The 23,758-nt window shown below is 38.5% G+C and overlaps 1 protein-coding gene across 1 annotated transcript in view; it reads right to left on the bottom strand.

Annotated features, from left to right (window-relative positions):
* The window catches only part of CDC73 (cell division cycle 73), a 95,095-nt gene that overhangs the window by 53,906 nt on the left and 17,431 nt on the right, over window positions 1-23,758 (bottom strand). Inside the window, exons 8-10 of the mRNA XM_065649137.1 lie at window positions 19,074-19,172; window positions 17,738-17,816; window positions 12,027-12,091 (exon numbers count right to left, since the gene is read on the bottom strand). Coding sequence (XP_065505209.1) covers window positions 12,027-12,091; window positions 17,738-17,816; window positions 19,074-19,172 — 243 coding nt within the window. The remainder of the gene's footprint in view (window positions 1-12,026; window positions 12,092-17,737; window positions 17,817-19,073; window positions 19,173-23,758) is intronic.

The following is a 23,758-nucleotide window of genomic DNA, read 5'->3' as shown; positions in this document are numbered from 1 at the left end:
TATTACAGAAAGGCATGAATACTTTTCTGCAACCAGCAGCAAAATATTTTTACCCAATCACCTTCAGACTTGCCAGAGAATGTTATTCTACTTCCTTCACCCTTGAGAAAAGAAAACATCTGCCTACCCCTTCAGCTTTTAATCTTCTTACGGACAGAATTAATTTAGCTTCCTTCTGGGGAACACGGCAGGAGAGAAAACTGGCCGAGCCTACTTGAGCCGAAGTGAGTCTTTTGTTTAAAAAAAAAAAAAATCGTAACATTTCTCAAAGCTGTGAACATTCTTCAGTTTTGCCACATTTATGAAGTATCAATATATCTCTGCGCATTTTAATATAGTTTAAATACGGCCTCACTAAAGAAACATCACTTTACTGAACATAAGGCAGAAACTCCTTGAAGTTTGCCAAATATTAAATGTCAGGTTTATCAGTCATTTTCATTCCACTTATGAGAGGCACCAGAAAAAGTTACATCATTTCCTTAAAGGTATGATTCTTATTCATAACCAAGAACTTTCACAAATATTAGTATATTAGTAACTACTGTTCAAATTTAATACACTCTTGATCTTAACCTTGAGGATATTGAGTACTTATCACTTTTTATATTCTCTTCCTCTCGGCTTCATATAAATGAGTGATAAAATAATACTTGAAAACATTTTCTGTGCATTGTAAATTTCCACCTACAAAATGTTCCCAGCCTACGGATTATTGTTATGATACTCATTGTTTAAAAGGATCTAATACCTACACTCATATTTGAAAGAATGACAATTCACACTGATAAACTAAGCCAACTATAGGCAGCTTTCCAGAGAAGAACATAAAAGGGCATTAAGAGCGTTGCTGAGAACTGCCAGGGGAAGGAACATGAGATACACATTGAATATGTGGGTTTGTTGCATAGCACACCACCACGCATACGTAAGTTACCCTTATTAAATACTTAGTACATCCAAATAAAGGTGAGCAAACTGCCCGATTAGGCTATTCCTTCATTAGTCTGAGTGACAACTGTAACAAGTAAATACAATCTTCAAGATATTGTATGAACACGGAAGTTGATTTACATGTTCAATTTTCACGTAATGAAATTTGAACCAACTATAAAACTACGTTTGAAAACCAGATGTAACATTACACCAGGCAGTCCAGAGTCCCTATAGATTTTAATTTCTAAGATAGCATTATGATCTATTTAGTATTTTAACATGTATTTTACTACTTATTTTGCATTTCACCTGCTGTTCATGTCCAGATATTTTTGGAAGCTTTTTCATGACATTATTTTCAAGATGTAACTATACATATGAAGCCTACTATAAAATTTGTGGTTCGTTATAGCATATGACGTCACCCTAAAATGGAACAGATTTTATAGACCAATATGAGGTACCTGACGTATTGTGTATATTATATCGTATATATTATTAGATACAAAATATTTGGCTTCAGGCCTTATAAAGCCCTCTCTATCTGGAAGTCTTTTGTTTCACTTAGTAGCCACAAGAAAATACAATTAATCAGGCAGGTTATCTTTTCTAATGCCGACTGTGTTCCATTTTCATTTCAGTAAAATCGCAATCTGTTGGCCTGATCTACATCAACTGCTCCAAAGATAACGAGCAAGCAGAACTGACGAGTCCTGGTGCATGACGCACCCGCACGGCTCCTTGTTCCAAAGGAAAAGGTTTTTTCCCCATTCAGCAAACAGATTTGTTAGCAGTCTACCGCGGTGATATTCCCTCCCAGCTTCCACAGTATGTTGTGAACCTACTTTCCAATTTCAATAAAACCTGTAGGAAAGTTATTGCCTTTGTTGACTTTTATGAAAATTGCTGGCTGGGGAAATGAAACCCTAAAATTAGCACTCCCAGGGAGGGAAAGGCAGCGCTCGATTTCCTGAAAATGCCAGCACCAAGCCACCCGAAAGCAAACATCTGGAACTCATCAGCTGCAGCTCCTTCCAGGCCAAGGGAGGGTGCGAGGAGATACCTGCTCCACTGAGCTGGAACAGAGACTTAAGTGATTATAGAGAAGAAACCCATTGCTCTTACTCCCTTCAAAGAAACCTAGAATTTTTAAACAAATATTTTAAATTAAAAGTACTATGAATTTACAGCAACTAGGCTGACAGCTAGCTACAAGCAATCTTATCACTACATCGCTTTGCTTAGTCACACAAAATTTTGCTTCACACTTCAACTGAATTTTTAAAGCGTGTCTGTTACTTGTGCACAAAACCTACTCATACACCTTTATGAAGGAAAAGTGTCGCCTGTTTTTAGCCTCAAAGAGACAAAAAAAGAGATCTTTTAATCCAATAATACATCTTAAGTCTCCTAAAGCAGCAAACCAATTGAACAGTTTGACTCCCCAAAACCTAGCCTGCCAAATGTAGTGGTAATATAAGGTGAAATAAAACCATGTTTTGTTAACATTCATCTTGTATGAAGCCTAAACAAAAGTTTTATACCCTGGCTAATCAAAATATGCATTTGTAAAAGAACAGTTGTTCTCAAAGTTATTAATAAATTTCTTTCAATTTACCAACTGCTTTAGATAAATTTAACATTTTAAGTACATTGGACAAACCTTCGTTATTTGCAATAGTAAGCACTGAAGATTAATATGTTCATATGGTAGCAAACAAAATTGATAATTGCTTTTACACTTCAAAAGAAAATCCAAATGGTTTATCTCGAAGAAATTCACATTCACGCTATGCATTTATCAGCTCACAAAGATTAGAAACCAGATGGGGTTTTTTACCCCATCAGTATCTTCAGTGTTAAATCTGAAGTCCCAGACACATGAGATTCTTGTGACTTAGAAAACCCCCAATCCAAAAGCCTCCAAAAAAACACCACAATCCTTTTGGGAATAAAGAGTGGCAAAACAGAAAGCAGTGAATGAAATTAAAACAGACAACACATCTTTCAATGCTTACCTACGCGCACTTTCAAACATACTCAAGGCTCCCCTTAACTCGCTTAACTAAGCTGAGCGGTGTCTTTAAGAGAGTTTTAAATGAATAAATAGCGAAGAATCACCCTTCCAGCAGCAGTGATGCAAGTAGTTTCTGCAATAGCATATTGCTCAGTGAAAACATAAATACAGCTCCAGATGGCAGGTCTGCAGATCGCAATCACAGGTATATTCCGGAAGGTATGATCAGTATTGCCTAAATGCAGGTTGAGTGAGCCATAACTAATGCAGAGTTCATTATACAGTCTTCACAGTCATTTACCTAATGAGAAAGCCTGTGCTGAAACAGACCATATCCAGGGCCATTGGCAGCAAACCTGAGCAAACCAGGATTTTGCCTATAGGTTCTTGCCCTAGCAAAGATAAATAAAACACATTTAAGCATCCTGAAACTGAGGATGCAGATTCAACAGCAACGGCATGTGGCTGCATAAAAGACGCAGGCAGATTAACACCTGGATTTAGATGGAACAATAAAATCACATAAAAGTTAGAGACCAAAACATAGTCAGCCTTAATCAATTACCTTTTTAAATGGTGCAAGAAGGAATCGTCTTAAAGGCTTTAAAACATCACGTATTTTGCTGTTCTAACTGCATCTTCTCGTTAGCGATGTTGCGCTATGTTGAAATAGTGCTGAATGACATTACCTCTAATCCATCCCCCAAAACACTGTGAACCAGAGTTCCCACCTTAGTATTTCACCAATATTTGCCTCCAAAGATCTGTCTCAAGTCTGAGCTCTATACGTTTGATGTGCTTGGTAAATACTATCTTTCCCTTACATATTCTGATGCAAGAACTAAAGAACAATTGCCTATAATACACTCTTGTAATATTAATAACTGTAAACCTGTGAAAAAAGTCAGCCACACAGCAATACCTTCTGGTTGGATTCAAACACTAACAGCCACATACTGAAAGAGAGTGCCATATAAGGGGGAAAAAATCCAAACAAACCCACAACAACGAGAAGAAAGTAACAAGGGAGACCTTTAAAATACCAACTCCAGAACAGTGTCCACAAATGGAAACAACAGTCCTTAAGAATGTTCAAAGAGGGCCTTGACAATAAGGACGAAGTACAGAACTTGTAAGAATAAAAACTCATAAATTAGAATTTGCTGTGACATAACTAAACAGTAGTAAGTAGCACTGAGATGTACATGAGACTGGGTTTTGAGGCATGTTCCTGTGAATTTTACTGGGGTAACAATCAAACTATCCCGCTTTCCAAGCTCAGAAAAAAGGTATGACTAGGACACTAAGCTACATATAAGGAAGCGCTCCAAGCAGAAAACTTATTTTCCCCAAATAATAAATTGTATCTTACTCCATCAGGAGCAAATAACCAAGTAGTAAAGTGTCACGTAGCCTAATGACAACGATATAATCTCAACAACTGAACAAAGAGGGAAACCTTGACTCTGTCATCTTGGATTAGTTACATCAATGACTCAAATACTTCAATTAGAACGTTGATTTAGTTACTGTATCGTAAATTTCAGTGTGTTAGAAACCTTCAAAACTCCGTTAAAACTCATTTGAAGACAATGGGATGGCTACCCATGTGATTATTCTGGTAAATGTGAATAAACTCGCGGAAAGAAGGGATGTTGAAGTGAAATACCTTCTGGTCCCCCAGCTGTCACATGCTCCTTTCTACTGGGTCCGTAAGACCTTTGTACCGCCTTCAATAGCTGTGAATAAAATACAGCACTACATAATAGCTACATCGTTCTCTCCCCACTAGAAGAAATTTGATGATCAACTGTTAGTTGAAGATGCAACTATTACATATTCAGTAAATATTTGGAGATAATTTATAGAGGGAAATAAGTTAACAACACTAACACATAAGCTGTGCAAAATGCATGATGTTTGATTGTTCAAAAAAATTGGGACAAAGGACAAAAATCTGTAGCTCGAGTTTAGTTACTATTATTGAGCAAGGCCCCATGAAACTTGAATTAATGGATATCACACACATAAATCTAAAGACCTGAGAAACACCAATGAATTGAAGCACCTAAATAAGATTCAAACAGATAGCGGACACCTAATTCAAAGAATGCCACTGAAGTCTCCTAGACGTTTTTATTTGGGGTCATGTTTCCAAATGAGAGGGACTCCTGAACCATTCGTAAAGGATCTGAGTCCTGGCACAGTGTACGTGGCAGCTGAGTGTCTCGAGGAACACCCATAGGGTTAGCAAGTAAACTTGCATCATTCAGATTTAAGTCGAGGCAGGTCTGACAAGGCATCTTAAAACTCATACTAAGAATTTTTAAGACTCTCAAGCTTCTGTAAGTAAAGCTCCCCAGATGTCTAAGGCTCCACTTCGATGTATACTCAGAAACACTTTGGATTCTCATACTTGGCACTCCTCCACTGAAATCACTCAAGGACTTGACAGGCTCGCCACCAGCGCACTTCGCACAGTGACACAGTCGCGCTTCATGCAGAACAGACTTGAGACGCCCTCATTCAGTAACAAAGCTACACGGCCCCAGGTCTCGCTCCCTCTTTTGTTCAGTAGCGTAGGGGGCACCACGGCAATGCCTAACTTCCAGACGTGACTGCTTACACAACATCCACCTCCTTTCTTCAATTTACAGTTCTTACTCTCAAAATAAAAGAAAACAAAACAGGTAGTTTATTGTTTAATGCACTAGAACAGCAAGAAATCTTGGCACAGATATACATTACTTACAATTGCTGAAAAAACAAGTGCAGCGCTGTTCAACCTAACACATTTTCTTGAAAGCTGCATTTGTATGTGATTTTCCTTGGTCTCTATACACGTGACTATTTACACTAAAACTCTTTAAGGGAGAGTAATTTAATATTTGAAACATGACTGAGGCAACGAAATGCCAACCACTGAACTTGTTGTGCGGACCTTAAACATAAAATACAGTAATAGTTCTTAGAACACTTGGTTGCATTTCATCCACTCTCAATAGGGTAACAGACACACCCCAGGCCCTCGGGGCTGTTACTGCGGAGCAGTGTGAGGTTGTTGGCAGATTATTCCAGGGAAAAGTCCATTTCTCCAGGTCAAGGATTTTCTGAGTTACTGGTCATGTCCTAGCCCTTAATCCCCATGGACCGAGAACCTCATGGTTGTCTGAATTACAGTTGCAGATAAATATATTTAACGTGTAAAAACAAAACAAAACAAAAAATTACAAATCCAATGAAAACAAAATTCTCTATGTCCAGCATCTATGGAACACTCATTGCTAATAGGCAATTATTTCAAACATCCTTTAGATGGTTAAAAACTGAACAGTGTGCACACAGAGAGCTGACGGAACGCTGCTCGGCCCGCGGGGGCGCGGGCGGGCTGGCCTTACCTTCATGTCCAGAATAATGACCAGTTTATGCACAGCCTGCATGAAAATCATGCTCTGCGTCAGAGCCCGTTTCAAACGCTTTCAGAGAGTCTGTTGTTTTGTTGACTCCCTCCTCAATACCACAGCTCTCAAATATTTTAATGAGATTAGAACACGACGCAGAAAACGGGTGACATGTGGATAAGTAGTTCTCTCTCTCCTATGTAAGATGTATTACATTTTCATTTAATTTTTTAAAGGTAAGTGCTATTAATCTGTATATTGAGACACAATCTCCAGTTCCACCATATGCTTTTGAAAAGTCATTTCAAGTTTTGGCACTGAATCACAGTCTTAATCCTTCATGATAAATTAAAAATAAAAAAAAAAAATCTTGTGGATTTACCTACTTACACAGAAGCATATCAATTGAAATCTTTTATTTAAAATATGTGCATACACCATGTTGATTGCTCCTGCCCCAACATGCTGCATTTCCAATGGCCCAATCTTTAAGATGCCAAAAACTTGGCATTTCCCTTCATTCTACTACATGCTAATACTTCGAAAAAATATACCAGCAGTCAAACAACCTCTCAGTTAAAATAATAAAATCACTGGGACTATACCATACTTGAAAGATTTGGGAGGCAACAACAGCAACATCTTTTGATTAGTTAAGGTTCAAAATCTGAGATTGACCAGAAAATGATGAAAAATGCCGCTGACCTTGGCGGTGCTGAACCAGTCTTCCAATTCTTCTGAGATTAAGCCTGTTTGTAGTGTGGCTTACACAGAGACCCTCTTTTTGAATAGTAGTTTTCTGTTGGGACTATGTAATGTATTTGTTTCAACTGAAATGTAATGTATTTTCTTTAATTACCAATAGTCTCATATGTTTACTCAGAGTAACTTTACAACTGGCAAATAATTTTAAAGCCTGGCAGTTTACACCAGAAAGACGGATGTTACTTTTGTTAATTCATAGGAAAAATATCATCACTGAAGTCAGAAGCACTGAAAACCTACATAGAATTTCTTACTAGAGATAAAACTTAGATGTTTGAATGCTCTGCAGAAATTTGCATTGGAGTTTGCTACAAGCAAAGTGCCTCAGCGGAAACCCTGAATAACTACACACTGACTTTCCAAGCGCAGCCCCCAACTATCTAATAAGTAGATCATCTCAATAGCTAAAAGAGCTGTTGCATCCACCTGTTTACTGAACAGTAAGAGAAAGAAATGCCAGCAGTAGTTCTGGCTGCTTATGAGCATGGATGAACAACAACAGATTCCATTACTAGCAGCAAAAACAAAAGACAAAGGAAGCCTCTGAGCTTCAGCAGCTATGAATACCAAAAGAAAACAGAAATTATAAACAGGAGAGCCTTCTAGCAGTTAGGAAAGAAAAAGTAATTTCTACAAGGGCCTACTGCAGTACTATGCATATCTTACTTGCACCCCAGTTTATAACCACATTGAATGGCACCTCAAGACTAGACAGGATGGTAGATCAGATCAGTCTATTCCTTCCTTTCATATTAAAGTCATGAAAAACTAAGAAAGAAAAAGCACCAAGATGAGTAAAACCAGCGTCACTGTGACCATTATTGTCATGGAGAAACAAATGTCACTTGCATGTGCACGCAGTCAGTACAAAGCATGTCCTCAGCTTGGAAGAGGATTCCACTTTAGGACCCATCTACAAAAGCCAGTTTTATCAGATACTCACAGGACAAGCAGCTTCTCCCACGTCCTGAGCTAAGTGCAGATAGCTAGTTTGTTCTGATCTTCACATCTCAAGCTGTAGTAACAGTTAACTAATTCACATATTCTAGTTACAGAAACCATTAGTCCAAAACTGAGTTTCGTTTCTGTATAAAGGAAAGGTCAGACCACTTTCTAGGCTTCCACTAGATGACACCGGCTTAGTCTCTCAAATTAACATTTCACTTTAGAAAAGCAGAAGGCTAATGCACTGAACATGTAAAATTTACATAAGTAAGAAAGAACGTGTTGAGAATATCAGCTTAAAATTCTCTCCGAGCATTCCCTCACACCCTGCGTGGGACAAAAATACTAACATATTTATCTTCCACAGCTCTTATTTGATCCTTCTCAAGCAGTAACCTTTCCTACCTAAAGCACAGAAGTTGTCCTGCTATCCAGGGGACCATGCTTTGAAGTGAAAGCTGCAGGCAGACCTGGAGGTTTCTGAAAGTCACACTACATCGTTTGCAACATGAACTGCTGGGTAACTAGACAGCAAGAGCTACCACAACTAGCTTCCCAGAACATCACCAGCCCAGGCAAATAGAAGGTGCCACAGGTATTAAAAAAGACTTTCTGAGGAAGATGGCCCATTATAAACAATTCCAGGTCCAGAATAATGAAATCATGCCTTCACAATTAAAAAAAAAAAAATTAAAAAAAAAAATCATTAAATAAGTCAGCTCTTCCTAAGAGAAAGTAAGTGTGCCAATTAAGCAAAAACTCTGTTATAGGGAAGAACTGCCAGCAGCACAAGTTATTTTAGCTGACATTACTTCAGAAAAAGCCCACCATTCACCATCTGTTCTGGCACAAGTTTTGAATGCTAAGAAAGTTTCCAACATCACTGATGAAAAGCAAGCAGTCAAGACGCAGAAGTTTTTGTTTTGCTGTTAAAAAGGACAAGCATCTAGGACAACTCACATTGCAGCAAGAACAAACATAAAAGAGGAGTTTTGCACATTTACTAAAAATCACTACAAATAATTACAATAAGGCAGAGTGCAAGTGGAAGACATGTAGGGAATATAACAGGAAACAAATAAAGGCTTCTTAAAATTTGACATGAGAAGTGGGCGCACAGCTCCAGACAGTGGGGCACGGTTTCCACTCCAAGTAATAAGCTTGTCTACAAAGGTTTTTCCAATTGCAAACGAGATCAAAACTTTCGGAAGCTAATGGCTCCATCGACCTTTTAAAAGGAAGACTAACCATCAAAACAAAGTTCTTTGTTCAGACAAAGAAAATAAAGTACAATGTAACACAGCGAGAACGAAAGTCTGGGTAGATGGTATCACAAATCACGTTAAACTCTCAAATGAACCACCACACTAGGATAAGCCACCTCTTCCAACATGCAACTCACAACCAACGTGGAAACTAGACCAAAAATAAGAAGATACAAAAAAGTGACAAAGAACAAATATAAAGTAAAATAGGTAATTGATCTGTCTCAAGGCAATATTTATATTTTCAGAAGCAGTAAGAAATTCTTAATGCCTTTCTACAAACCATTACGTGAGATCTCACGTAGACTACATGAAATTTTACTTCTCTGCGCTTGAAAAAAAGATTAATTCTAACTGGAATAGCTAGCAAAAGAAAACTCACATGTGAATTGAAAGCTTATTTCACAAGATTTGTTTAGCCAAGCAAAACAAAAAGTCGTAAGAGAATATGACTGCTCTCTATAAATACATTAATGGAAACAAACATCATGAAAAACAGAGGAGCCACCTAAGTCAAGGAGAAAAATGGTGTAGAAATGAACCTTTCCCATTTCACCACTCATTTGGAAATCAGAGGTCTGAAGCTTGAAGCCAGCCTCTGACAAAGAGCTGCGGAACACTTCAACTCATTGAAACGTTTGGCGAGTTCACACAAGGGATCACACCCGCGCTACGAGAGCGCAGATGACACCGTGTAGGCAGGATGCAATTCCAGCGCCATCCTCCGTATTCCTGTGACTTAGCCAATGAAAATAATGTTCTTTTCCATTAAATCTCCAGGGGAAAAAAACCTACTTTCCCATTTCCTCCCTAGTTTTGCCTAGCATAAGAGATAGGAACAAGCCACCAAAAAACAAGTAGAAGGATAATGTGGAATTTGCTAACTACAAGGAAATTAAGCATTCTATATAAAACAATTATTTGAAGATTACAGGTTAGAACTATGTGGTCCAGCACTGTGACCAAGTTTAGACAAAAACAGATGAACATTTCTGTGCCACATAATAAACATATTTATTTCTCCCCCATCTGAATCACAAAGTCAGTATGTCACTGTACTTTATGAATGAGCTGAACATTTAGGACACCTTTTTAGAGTCTGGAAAATAAAGCTCCAAAAATCCCTTACAAGTTCTTTCTTAGAAAAACGCTAAATGACAGATGGAGTTTTAATATTTCTCATGACACCAGATGATGCTTTTATGTGCAGTCATGCAACACCTCAAATAGTTATTTCAAAAAATTATAGTTTATGTTGCAAAAAGGATTTAATAGTAATTTGAGTTTTCTTTCTTAACGGAAGAAACCAGCAAGGACAATTTAGTAACTCCACCTCAAAACTCTAGGTAGTATGTTGAATACGTGAGCTAGGATTCCTAGAATATAAAACCTTAATTATTTTTTAATGAACTTTAAGAAGTATCATTTTTAGAGTTATGTGCATCCCCTCACTTTTATAGTTGTTATAATGACAAGCTTAAAACATTTAAACATTTCTACTTTACTATAAGCTTGCCTTTTATTAAAAAATTATTGATCTCTTTTTCCTCCCCACAGGGCAATTTAAACAGAACTAATTTACTAAGTCATTTCAAGTCACTGCCACTTGAAATAGATACATTATACCATCGAAACCTGGGTTTGGTATATTAACACTGCTTGATCCCCCATAAAGCAGCCCTGAATTAGTTCAAGATTCGAGAAAAAAATCTCCGGACATCATGGGTTATTTTGCTCCTTCATCCAATCGATTTCCGTGTTCATCCAGAAACGACACTGTTCACAACTAAGTAGATTCCTTCCAATTTTTAAGATATTTTAAGTCCAGGAGGTTGGGAACAAAAAACTTGGGCAAGAACTTTCATCAAACAAGAAAAAGCTCTAAATTATTTTAAGAAATTTATATTCAAGGCACTATTTTTATGTTCAAATTAGGAGTGTTATCTAGAAGTAGTGCATGGATTTAGGAGAGTATTTAGTGCTGTCTATTCATCAGTTTTGTATAGGTATGCAGATGGCGAGAACCTTAATGAGGGCTCTACACTGGTTTTGTAGCATCTGTCCTACTTACCAGCAGATCAAACCAGCATTTGTTTGAGAGCATTCAACAACAAATACTGGCAAAAAAAAAAAAATCTGTTTGAGGGTCTCTCTCATCTGTATATGTAGCAATTCCCACTGACAGCACTGTAAAGTCATACAAAAGAAGTCCAGCTGACTAGGCTTGAAAGCTCCAACAGTAATGCAGAGGTCAAATTCTCCCACCACTAAACAAATTAATGTTATTAAATGCAGAGAAAGAAACAGAGTGATACTCCAAACCCCAGCTTTATTACTTAAGTTTTCTGAGCATAGTTTTACCACTTATGATTATGAATGTCTTTCATAGACACACATAAGACTAGCAAAAAAAATCTGAGCATCTAAGCATAGTTAAACACAAAAATACTGCACCTCCACAAGAACCTGCAGCAAAGCCTTCGCAGCACACCTTTCACTGTGGACAAATCCCATGAGCAAAGATCTCACAAACATGCAGACCAAATCAAAACATGTTTTGTCTTTTCACAGACACTTTCATTAACCCTGTTAGTCAGCCAAAGTGAACTTCCAGAGCTTAGGCCAGATTGACAAGACATATATACAGGTACACCATCATTTCTACAAACCATATTTAAGACAAGACTTTTAGCTTACCGTTACAGACTTCAGAGTCATTCCGTGATAGGTGCCCATGGTATCAATTTTAAAGCCTTCCGTTTCTGCAAAGGAAAAAAAGTCTCTTGTAAATCATTATGAACACAGGGACATCCTGTCTAAGCAGACAACACTGAAAATTTCTCTGAATTTATTTTTGCAAAGAACACATCTTGCTCTTGGTGGTGGTTTAGGTTCTGTTCACAATACAAGACCTGGTCAGCAATCAGGAAATCTGTGTTTTCTTTAGCCAAAGGTCCATTAGTATCTCTGCTTTCTGCACAGTAAGCTTTTCCCGCTGCACAGAAATATTCAAACCACTCCAGAGAACGGATAAAAACTTAAGTCTTTGTTAGAATATGTTACAATATGCACTCAGACTAAGAAATTCTCTTCACTACAAAAATGGAGAAGCACCTCATGCTCAGAATGCACTATAATGCAACATATTCAACTTGTAGTTGTAGTATGTAGTTGTAGTATTAATGGAAGAATATACTTCATAGGAAACCAGTTTACACATTGACTATAAAACCATGGCCACTTAACATGATAAATTTACTTCTGGAGCGCAGAAGAGCAACAACATCATTGTCATATTATACAGAAGACAGAATCTGCATAAATTCACACTGCCACACTAAAGGTGATAAAAGGGGTTGTTTTGTGGGGGGGTTTTGTCGTTTTAATAAGATTGAACTTATGCTGAGTAAGTGCCAGGATCCTGCAAGTGCTCAGTGACTAAACCTGCTGCCGCTGGCCTGTTTGCCTTTGAATCCTCCTTCTCTGTCAGCTCCTGAATACTGCCACCAGGACTTGCAAGAAAACCTTCTTCCTTCTGTAAATTCCTTAGCCTCATGCATCTACTGTCAACTGACTCCATCAACCAAACACCCAATTAATTTGTACTCAAAATGGCGTGATCATCACCAATCAAACCATGAGAAGCAAGCATTTGTCTACATCTAAGCAACTCTGGGGCTATTTCAACTGGACTCGGGTAAAGGTAACCAATACTGTACAGAAATAGCTATTGGGAATGGGAACATTTTTGCCATTTATTACACCACCTTTATACAATGCATCAGCACAAAAACATAACAGACCAAAACTAACATAGAATCAAAGTAATGCTCACATCTGAACCTACTAAAGTCCAAGAAAAATATGAGATTTTCGAGATTGTTAAAGCTTCTTGCTCTTATGAGTAAATGAACTTAAATTGAAACCCAGACAACCTTGAAAACAATGCAGATGCTCTGGGAAGCATCTATGGTTGCTCATCCTTTCTTCCTTAGATGAGGAAGATTATCAGACACATGCAGGAAATGAGGCAGAAAAGTTTCCCAGATTTAATAACTCTCCAGTGCCTAGGAAAAGATAGCCAAGGGTTGAAAACAGATCATACTCTTCTCACCACGGAGAGAGGTATCTATTTTCTGAACACTGTTTTTGCTTTTACCTTCCCCTCCCTTCCCCCCTCTATTACGCTACCAGATCTATTATATCACGTGGAAACGCCTAATGCTACTGACCATGGGTTTGGTTTTGTTCGTTTGTGGGGTTTTTTTGTTTTGTGGTGGTTTGCTTGTTTGTTTTGTTTTTAACACAAAGTCACCCCCGTTCCAGCTCTTCATCTCAGCACCTCAAGGCCACCCCTCCCCTTCTGCCAGATTTAACATTTCTGAACTACAGAGTTGATTCTGCAGGTACAGACAGACATGAATGCGGTCTTCTCTACTTAAAAAAAAAAAAAAAAAAAAAAGCAGCCTAGCTTTCCATTATAAATTGATATTGCCTTACCACCTTTCCCCCAAACCCCAAAATGTAATCAAGCGTTGAGTCTTAGCCCCGGGCTCATACAGCTAAACTTGTACTAAAGACAGTGAAGTTGCATCTGACCAACACTTCTGTGGATAACAGTTTTTTCTGTGACTATATAGGTCACCGTTTCTGGGCAAGGAGCATATTAATATTTCAGTCGGTGCCTGGAGCCTTGCAGAATACTTGATAGAGCTCCTCTAAGTTGAAGAGATGCTTTTGCTGACCTGGAGTGACATAAATCTGAGGTGTATAATCCAGGCTGACAGTTGTTTGTGAACTTTGAAAGGTCACCAGAGGAACCTTTCCCTTTTCCAGACAGACCTATTATGGGTTGCTCCTTCCTGTGACATGGAGAATTTCCAACTATTTCAACCAGTTGTTCTTCCCCAATTCCAAAGAACACAAGAGGCTTCCTTAACTAGACCAGTAAAGCAGCATCCCTTGTTGTGCCTGGCTTGTTACACTTTCTTTCCTCCCAGCCAATGGTTTCATCTTTTGCAAAAATCTCCCCAGGTCTCTCATGAAACGTGTCCTGGTTCATTTAATGAGCCAGCAGAGCCACTAACTGGAGCTCGAAGTAAAATGTAGGCACCCACTTGAATTCCAGCAAACAGCTACAGCAGCTACTACAAGGTCTAGTGCAACCCCAGGGTCTGCTACCTGCAGGTAGGGTGGGATGAGCAGCACAAACCACCTCCCAAGCTGACCACCGACTCTCATATTTCCTGCCTCAAACTCTCCAGCAACCAGTGAATGAGTTCAGCATTGCCGGCTTCAGATAACCACAGCAACGCAACCCTCCTGTAACTGGTAACAGCACGGACAATCTTTCCTCACCATACAGCTTTACTGACTTGATCCTCTCACATTGACCATGTGATGTTCTACCAGTCAGACACTCACTTTTCTTACAGAAACAAACACTGCTACAAGTGACAGCCCTGGCACATGCACTTTTGTGCCTTTTTATAAGGTCTCAACAGTCGGTAAACTTGGTCACATCCAGTGGCACCTCCAGCTCCGCTCACTGCCCACAGCCTGAGCGAAGCAGAAAACGAACGCTTCCCAGTCGGGGGCTCCGCCATCAGAGCTGCATTCCTGCTTCAAAGGCTGCTCAGGGCGCTCGCCAGGTTAATGCGGCTGGCTGTAAAAGACAATCAGGGCCAGGCTAGAAAGCAGAGACACTTGTTCCAGAGCATCCTCCGAAGGCAGCAGCTGACCCTGACGCAGCTGCTCAAAAGCAGGGCCTGGGATACAGGAGGAGCCCCAGGCCATGCCAAAGAGGAGCAGAACACAGAGCAAGAGGGAGCACCGGGGACGTGCCCCCAGCGTACAGACCCCTTTAAGGACAATAAAGCAATATGTTTCTCCCCTCTCTCCCAAACCAGCTTGAATCTGCGCTGCTGAGTCATGCACCAGCACAGAGATGAAATATTAATGCCTGGCCAAGAACTAGTTTGCAACTCCAGTCTCAAAAAATCACAGCTGCTCTGATGGTAATAGAGAAAGCAGTCAAAATTATCTCTCCTCTACTAAGAAAAGGGTATTTAAGAAGAAAAGAGCCCTCTAAGTATCATGATGGCAGAATTTGGACCCTTATTTTTAAACTTGGGATTAGATGCAGAAAATGTTTAACAAAAAAAAAAACAAACACCTACAACACACACCCCCTACCTGAGAGTCTTCAATACATTTGGATTTTTCAATATAATTACAAAGTTATCATACACATTTTCCTTAGGCAAAAAGCATTCCATAATAAACACTTTAAACGCAGGTCTAACACTATGGAGTAAAGAATGCAAGCAAAGCCCAACATTAATGTATTGTGACAAACTGTATTACAACTTTTTCTGTTTGCCAAATATAATCAGTTTCATAAACATAAAAGCATTGTTAAAAACACTGACATCAACATATGCCTTAAAGCCTACATCTTGAGAGTCTAAACACAATAACTAATACAGAAAAATCAATCCTAATGCTTCAAAAACACGAACCATCATCAGTTAACATTAAGACTATCTTTTCTCCTCCAGTTATTGCATGTATTATAATCACAATTTCACAGTTCGGTGACACAAAGACCATCAAAAGAACCACACACTTTTTCACTGTGGTTCACCACCTTTCTGGCATCACCATGCATGAATCTGAGTGATTTCTCTCATTTAAAAGAATTAAACATGGAAATGAAAATATGCACTCTAATGCATCAGCTTATTCAACTGATTATATTCTCAATCACCATTTGGGAATCTGTTCCATTTCCTTGCATACATGTATTAATGTTCGAGTGCCTTCCATTTGTTTAAAGCCCACTGCTCTATGTCAATTTAGGTCACTCTGCATTTTGATTCTGCACCTGCTGCAGCTTTAGCCATCCAATCCGGGTGCAAACTTGAGCGCTGATACATTACCAAAAGAATAACAGCTTACAAGACTCGAATTAACCTGAATTTCTGGAAGGAAATCTAGGCAAAGAGAAAGGAGCATGTCTCTGAAATACTGAAGAGCTTGAGTTAAAGACTTTGTTTGAGTTGTGGATGAATAAGATTGAATAACCGTTTCTTTTTTCAGCTGTAAACTCTTCAAACCCCAGAGAGCAACAGCTCTGCAGACTGCCTGGAAATGATTCACTACCCCATTTCACATCCGTGGTAATTAAACCACTGACACTGAATTTCATTCTACATAAGAGTTTACAGAACACTCCTTTTCAGTACTATACCCTAACAAATAAAATTTAAAAGTTTTATGCCTGAATTTCCAAGCTACACTAATTAGTTTACAAAATTCTCTGCACAGTTCATACATAATAGTTCAGTAATAATCATAAATAATTAACCCCAAGTTCTTTAAAGTTTCTCACAGTAATAATAAAAAAAAATTACAGTATGAATCTGTGTACATTTCCCAGCACTGCAGTGAATGTACAGTACTGAAAGTTATCATACTACTTCCTCACACTAAGCCAGAAAACAGAGATAGACTGCAATCTTTTTCAAATGTGAATCTCTTGCACATATTCTCTGCTAGGAGGAAAAAAAAAAAATGGCAGCAGCAAAATCCTATAACCTTAAAAATGAATGCAATAAATGAAAGTCTAACAAGGCAGTCAAGTTTCAGAACTCTGGATCCCTGCTACCAGAGTTCTCTTTTCCTCCCTCGTGTAAACAGAAATCACACAATTTAGAAGAAAATAGTTGTTATGAGAAATACTTTATAATAAAGAAACTTTCTTAACAATGTATAGGGGGGAGAAATAACTAGAACTGGTACTGAAACAGAAGATAAAAAAAGCCAGGAGGACAGAAGAAAAATTTTTAGTCATCGCTCAAGTTCAACCTTGCACCCTGTTCCAAAATAAGTGAGAATTCTTAAATATTGTAGATTATTTCCATCTTCTCTCCAGAAGGGATTTAACATTTTGCAATTTTGTTTTGTAATTTAAAGAGGCATAACAAGCTAATAATATTTACTTGTAATTACTGGAAGCAACTTGTGAAGTAATAGTGATTCTTTGAGGACAGGCAATATATTTCATTTTACGCACCTGACAGTGACATTTGCAGTACTGCTTTTCTATTAATTACATATGAGCTTCCTCAAACAAATAATTATTTTTTTTCCTCAAGCAGCTCTGGTTTTAAGCTTTCAGTTTGCCTCCTAATAGGTAGAAATAATTTCTAATAAGTAATATTTTTAGACTTTATTACCAAGAAAAGCTATCTTTAGGCATAGATACTTTTTTTTTTTGGTCTTTTCTCAGGTTTGAAAAGTAATGGCACAGAGAATCCTCTAACCAGAACTGTGTAACCCACTGTCATTTCCCAGCTTTTTTTTTTTTCTTCCTCCTTATAAAAGAAGCATTACAATCAACTTACCCTCTTTGCCTTTGAATCTTTCCTGATCATATCTGTTGTAGGCAGCTGGAATAGGTTGCTTATTTCGTAAAGTGGGATCCTAAAAACAGGTTAAATAAGATTTGTAAAACATACTAAAAGATATTTGATTTTTTTGAACTTCATAAAGTATTACATGGAACTGCTCAAGAGTATTAAATTAGTTCACTTGCGTAGGAGTTTCAATGCATTTGTAAACTTCTGATACACTTCCCTTCAACATCCACTTACAATCTTAAAGAAACAGAATTTAGAAGTACATATTGAGAGCAGCACCAACAACCTAAGACGAAGCTAAACTAGCAGTAACAAACTACATTAGCTAAAAATCTGCAAGTTTTATGAAATCACTGAGTTTTTAGAATATCTCAAGAATTAGTGGGGAAAAAAAAAACCTGGCAACTGGCAACTCATGATCAAACCTTCAGCCACACACACAAAACGTTCCTTGCCAGCCTGATTATGCTCAAATTCTGCTAAACCTAGAGAATAAAAACAGATTTGGAGGAAAAAAGGCATTCTGGGAAAAAAAGTACCAATCTAGAGGCACACTAAATACCAATTCAGTCTTTTTGTGGACAGCTTAGTTATGTATTCACAACTGTTCTGAATGGGACATTTGAATAGTCCCATGCACAATTTATGAAATCCAACACAAAGCAAATATTTAACTGTTGGAATTCATCTTGCTATTTAAATTTAGTTTTGTTAAATGCAGTAGCAGCAAAAACAAAACCAAGTATGATTAAATAGCTTTTATAGCAGACTCACACCAAGTTCAAGAATATATTAGGTTTAATAGAATGTAACAGTAAACACCATAATACAAAACAAATCCCGTCTTATACCTAGATAGACTTAAACAATAAAGCCCTAAGTCTGTCCTCCTGATTTATTACAGGCAAAAGAAAGCTGGTTCAAGCTGTTCCCACTCATGAGTCATGTTCTGGATTCTTAAACATTTGCTACCCTATCTGTCAGAAAAACAGCAAAACATTTTGTTTGAAATGACAGTAGTCTCATCTAATACATTTTTTGCAAGTAGATGCAGGATGTTGCTAGTGTTTGATAGATGCAGGAGCTGGCACTAGCAGCTTAATCTCTAAGTAACAAGAACACATTGAACAAATTAAACTAACATATTCAACTCTTTAAATACCAATAACTGTAATTTAAGTCAAAGAATATCTGTGAAGTTATGCTTGAAAGTTGTGCATTCATTGGAACTAAACCAAAACAAATTCTGTATTTAATGATGAGACACTCTACTCTCACATTTAGTGTCACAGCCTTCGTGTGTTCAAAGTGCTGCTCTTACCGTTGGTGCTGTATTTGGTGCAGGTCTTTGCTCAGGTGCTCGGCCTTCCTCTCTAGCTTTTACCGACTGAAGAATTGCAAAGATATTCTTGGCAAAGTTCTGAAAAACACCAGATACCCATGAATTTTGCTGACTCTTTGCATTTTGCATAACGACACATGTAGAAGACACTATTTGGTTAACTTGTGCTTCACAGCAAAACAAAACTAGTGCACCAATTTTCTAAACAGATGTTTTCTGGTTACTTTTCTGTGACAGGATCCAAACTTAAACAGAGTTTCAAGGCATCATTGCTGCCATCATTAAGGCCAAACTCATGAAATCTAACTGGCTTCATTATATCACAAAGTAACCCAAAGTCTTCACGAGGTGCTTGAAATCTCCTTTATCCCTTACAGGCCCTTTGAAACTCTTTGTACTGTAGCAAGAACGAAAAACTGTTACGATTCCCAGGGCAAGTCTCGCCCCCGAGGCCCAGACGTACGTGCTGAGGAGAGCCGGGCTGCTCTGGGCCTGCTGAGGGGATGTCCCAGGCCCCGGCACTACAAGCAGCTCCCTGCGCCCGGGACGCTCGGCTGCTCCCAGGGAAGAGCCCTCACAAATCCGGGGAGGTTTTCCCCGATCCCGCACGGAGCGGCCGAGGCCGGGCAGGCGCCTCCGCCGGCCCAGCGAGGGGCCCGAGCAGAGCGGCACGCGCCTCAGCCAGCGGAACGGCTCGCGGGCCCGGCCCGGCACGCCCGCCGCGCGGCTCTTAGCGTCTGTCCTCAATGCCGACTTCGCGCCACTTGGCACCAACTAACTTGAGCAGTAGAACCTTCCGTCTTAAATTGGAAAAAGCAAGTACAGAAATCACATTCACAAATCCTCGATTCAAGAGCGATTCAGCATAATTGTAATAACCTCCATGCGGCGTTTTGTCAGATAACCAAGTCATCGAGGCACAACAAATTATATCGATCAAGGTTTTTAAAACACATTCCTCCTGGTAATATTAGCAGGACTGCTTTATTCTTAACAAAAATGTAAACACTAATTAAACTTCTGAGAGGCATATGCTTATTACATTACCACTCAATAGGCATTTTAAGCTATAGAGAGATGTGTACACAATGTCTGTCACTACTGTCAATTTTTGGTAATGGTTCATCAGTAAAAGAAACCTTTAATCAATTAAGGAAAATTGCTTTTTTACTGTTTCAGAATAGCATAAAGTATTCACAAAATGCTTAAGACTCTTCCAGAGCATTGTATACCAACACTGAAGTGGCGCTAATTAACACCACTGGCATTACAAAACAAATGCATGAATTACAAAACAAAGATTTCTGGGGTGAATTTTGCAGAAATCATTTAGAGAGAGCAGTAACGCAAAGTTTCTCTGAGCTTGTTCACTTGACCTCAGTCAGCATGTTGTCAATCTGCTCCGAGCCAGAGGGCAGGACCTGGAAAACCACCAGAAACCACTTGCAAAGGCAAAGCCATTCCTTGAGCAAACCCAGTTCTTTTCACAGAGACTGAAAGAACTCATACAAAACTGTATTTGAAGTTCTTTTCAGTCAGAAAAATCCTGGGAAAAAAAAACACCTTTAAAGAGCTGTGAGCCATGCACATACCAATTATACCAGGATACTCAAAATCAGCTCTGTTCTTCAGAAAATCCATCTAAACTCCACATTTTTACTGGAAATTGAGATTTCTCCCAAACTGTGGACTGGGCAGCATATCAATCGTAATTCTTGTCACTGCTGTGCTTTATCTCATACTGGCTCTTGGAAACTACAAGCTACTCAGTCTTCTGAAATTCAGGAAGAGGAACTAATTAAATAACAAGAGGAAGAATCATTTAAGACTGACTGTCTACGTAGAAGCCAAGTCTTCTTTCAGTCACAAGGAAGCTACAACCAGCTTTCACATCCATATTTCATTCATAAAATGTACAGTTAACATACTCTTGAAGTGAGCGTAAATTTCAAACTACGAATTTTTCAAAGGCATTTTAGCACTTCAGACTCTCAGACTTTAATAGCCTGAAATTGCATGTCCTGGATCAAATTTTAAATTCTTTCAAGTAGGAAAAAAAAAAAAAAGCCACATCACACACCACCACAAGATTTTCTCCCATCTGCTGAAGAATAGTAGCTAATAAGCATGGAATTACAAAGTGTTCTTGCTGATGTCTTTTTTCCACAGTATGAAAATGCAGGTCCCCCAAGGCCACAACCAGTATCTGTTTGGAAAGGGGAAAAAACAGCAGCGTTTTAACAAGTACTCGAACTATCATCACCGTCTTGCTGTTCATTGGCATGGCCGGGGATGTGGGATTACATTACTGTGACAGAAAAATGATGGAGCAGGGACTCCACTGCAGGTACCAACTGATTTGCAAAGCCCTGCAGAGTTGCAAGACTGCTAAGTTTTCATTGTTCATCCCTTCAGAGATCAGAATATGAATATCACCGAGCTTCCGCCCTAGATTTAGTTAAGACCAAGTGCAACATTTTTATTACCGAAACCTTCTGATATGGGCAACAGAGCAGGAAAAAAAAAAATCTGTTTCTCTGCACTAGGTCTCAAAAAAAAAAAAAAAAAAAAAATTTAAAAATTGAACATGCTCTAAAATTGATGCTTAAGAAAATCCCTAGTATGTAAAAGGACAACTCAAATCAGCTCTTGTTGTTAGCTCCCTAGAGTGCTGCTGCTCCCATGAAAACTCTTTGTTGATTCCAATCATGTCTACACCTAATAATAATTCATCACATTGAAGGCGATGGAAAGAGAGGCAAAAATGTTTCAGCATCTGCCAGCATCTATTTTCAGGGAATACTGTTTAATTATCTTGATTTGAGATTGATATTTCTTAAATAAAGCCCTATCATAATAGAATTTTCTGCCCATCCTCAAGCATGCCTCTAAAAAGATGCCTCTTGCACTAGATGTAAATCAGAGGGAAAACAATGGTAGCCAACAGATGATCAGCAACATCAGCACGAGTCAGCTAAACTTAGTCAGTCATCTTACAGAACATGCCAGAACGTGTTCTTCAGGAAAGCCTGCAACAGTACGTAAATTCTCAAAATTCACTGGCACAGATGCTCTCTCTCTTGCCAACACAGTAACTATCTTACACAAAGCCAAGTTACTATCACTGGTGCTAACTTAACACCAGGCTGTTTGATGAGAAATATCAGAGCAAGTAAGATCAGCCTCCTCTGCTGGGGAAGACTTAATCAAGTTACATCACTATCAAAAATCCTTTTGTAATAAAAATGCTTCCATTTAAATACATCACAATTTATTCTGAAAAACTGCAATCTTTATTCTGCAATCTATATTTATTTTCTGTAACTAGCCATAACCCTAACACCTATTAACAAAGACTTCTGGTCAGAATAGTATCTTTATCAGGCTAGCAAAAAGAAAAAGTGGGGTTTTTTGGTAATAATGATCATCAAGGAGAAATAACTATTTCGACTTTATAGAAAACAATTCTTGAGGAAAAAGATTAGGAAAATACACATCATCTCAATCATCTGACCAAAAAAAAGTTACATCAAAAATACAATACTGGAAGCATATACACTGCTATACAGTATGGCTTACAAGGCTTTAAAACTTTCCTATAGCTGAACTGTAACCAATTTTTAATCAGATTTTACATTCTGGTATTCCACTACAAGGAAAGAAGAACCTAAGAACAACCCTCTAAACTCAAACTCTCATTTGAGCTGACAATAAGGATTTCTTCTTGGACATGCATCCCAGGATCACCAAGAGCTGCAGAACGCTACGAACGTTGGCCAAACTTAGAGCAGGGCTGGGAAGGAAGAGCCCTTTACCACGCTGCTTTACACGTTTGCTTGACGTGCTCAGACACACTGCTAAGTCCTTTGCAGCCACTGGCAGACTGAAAGGTATGATGCAGTTCCAGAAATGCAATACTTCCATCAGACATTTTCAGCAGTTCCTATCTACTGCAAGACGTGAAAAGCCTTCACGGTATTCAGATGGTCTTGTAGAAGCACAGCAGAAATGTCAAAATTGCTCATATGGAACACAAACTGATGAACTGGATATTTAAGAGAAAATATTTTGCACATTTACATTTTAACACAAATATTTAAATCTGGAGTCCTTCATTTAAGGCATCACTCTCCTAGGTCTAAGAATCTGTATCTTCAACCTGTAAGCTGTTCAGCGACATTGAAGCTGATGTTGTCTCCTCCTTGCTCTTCTAATTTAAAGATAGCCCTAAAGCACCGCATTGTATATTGTGTGCTAGGTTGCCCTCAGAATAGAAGGCTGGACACATGCAAGATTGATATTCAAGGAGTCACAAGCAACTGCAAGCATGCAAATATACTGGTAGAACAGCTATGTGAACTATTGCTATTTTCTGCACTGTGCTTATTCAGACCATAAAAATTTCCATCATTTCTGACCCAGCATCTTTTCTCTCCTTGCACAAGAACCTTTCAGATAAAAGCCACAGGTAGAAACACGATCTTCAATTATATAACTGTGATTAACTAAATCCTCCTTTTTGAATTACATACACTTGTACCTCTCCCATTTTCCTTATCTGCTTTCTTTAGGGTACCACGTAAAATGCACGAGATGCTCAGCTGTTTGCAGAGAGCTCACAGTACCTCTCACACTATTCTCTGTACAGACCATACTAAGTCATG

This window comes from Caloenas nicobarica, chromosome 20 (genome assembly GCF_036013445.1).
Source record: "Caloenas nicobarica isolate bCalNic1 chromosome 20, bCalNic1.hap1, whole genome shotgun sequence".
Taxonomy (NCBI): Eukaryota; Metazoa; Chordata; class Aves; order Columbiformes; family Columbidae; genus Caloenas; species Caloenas nicobarica.
This window is presented reverse-complemented; position numbering and strand designations above follow the sequence as displayed.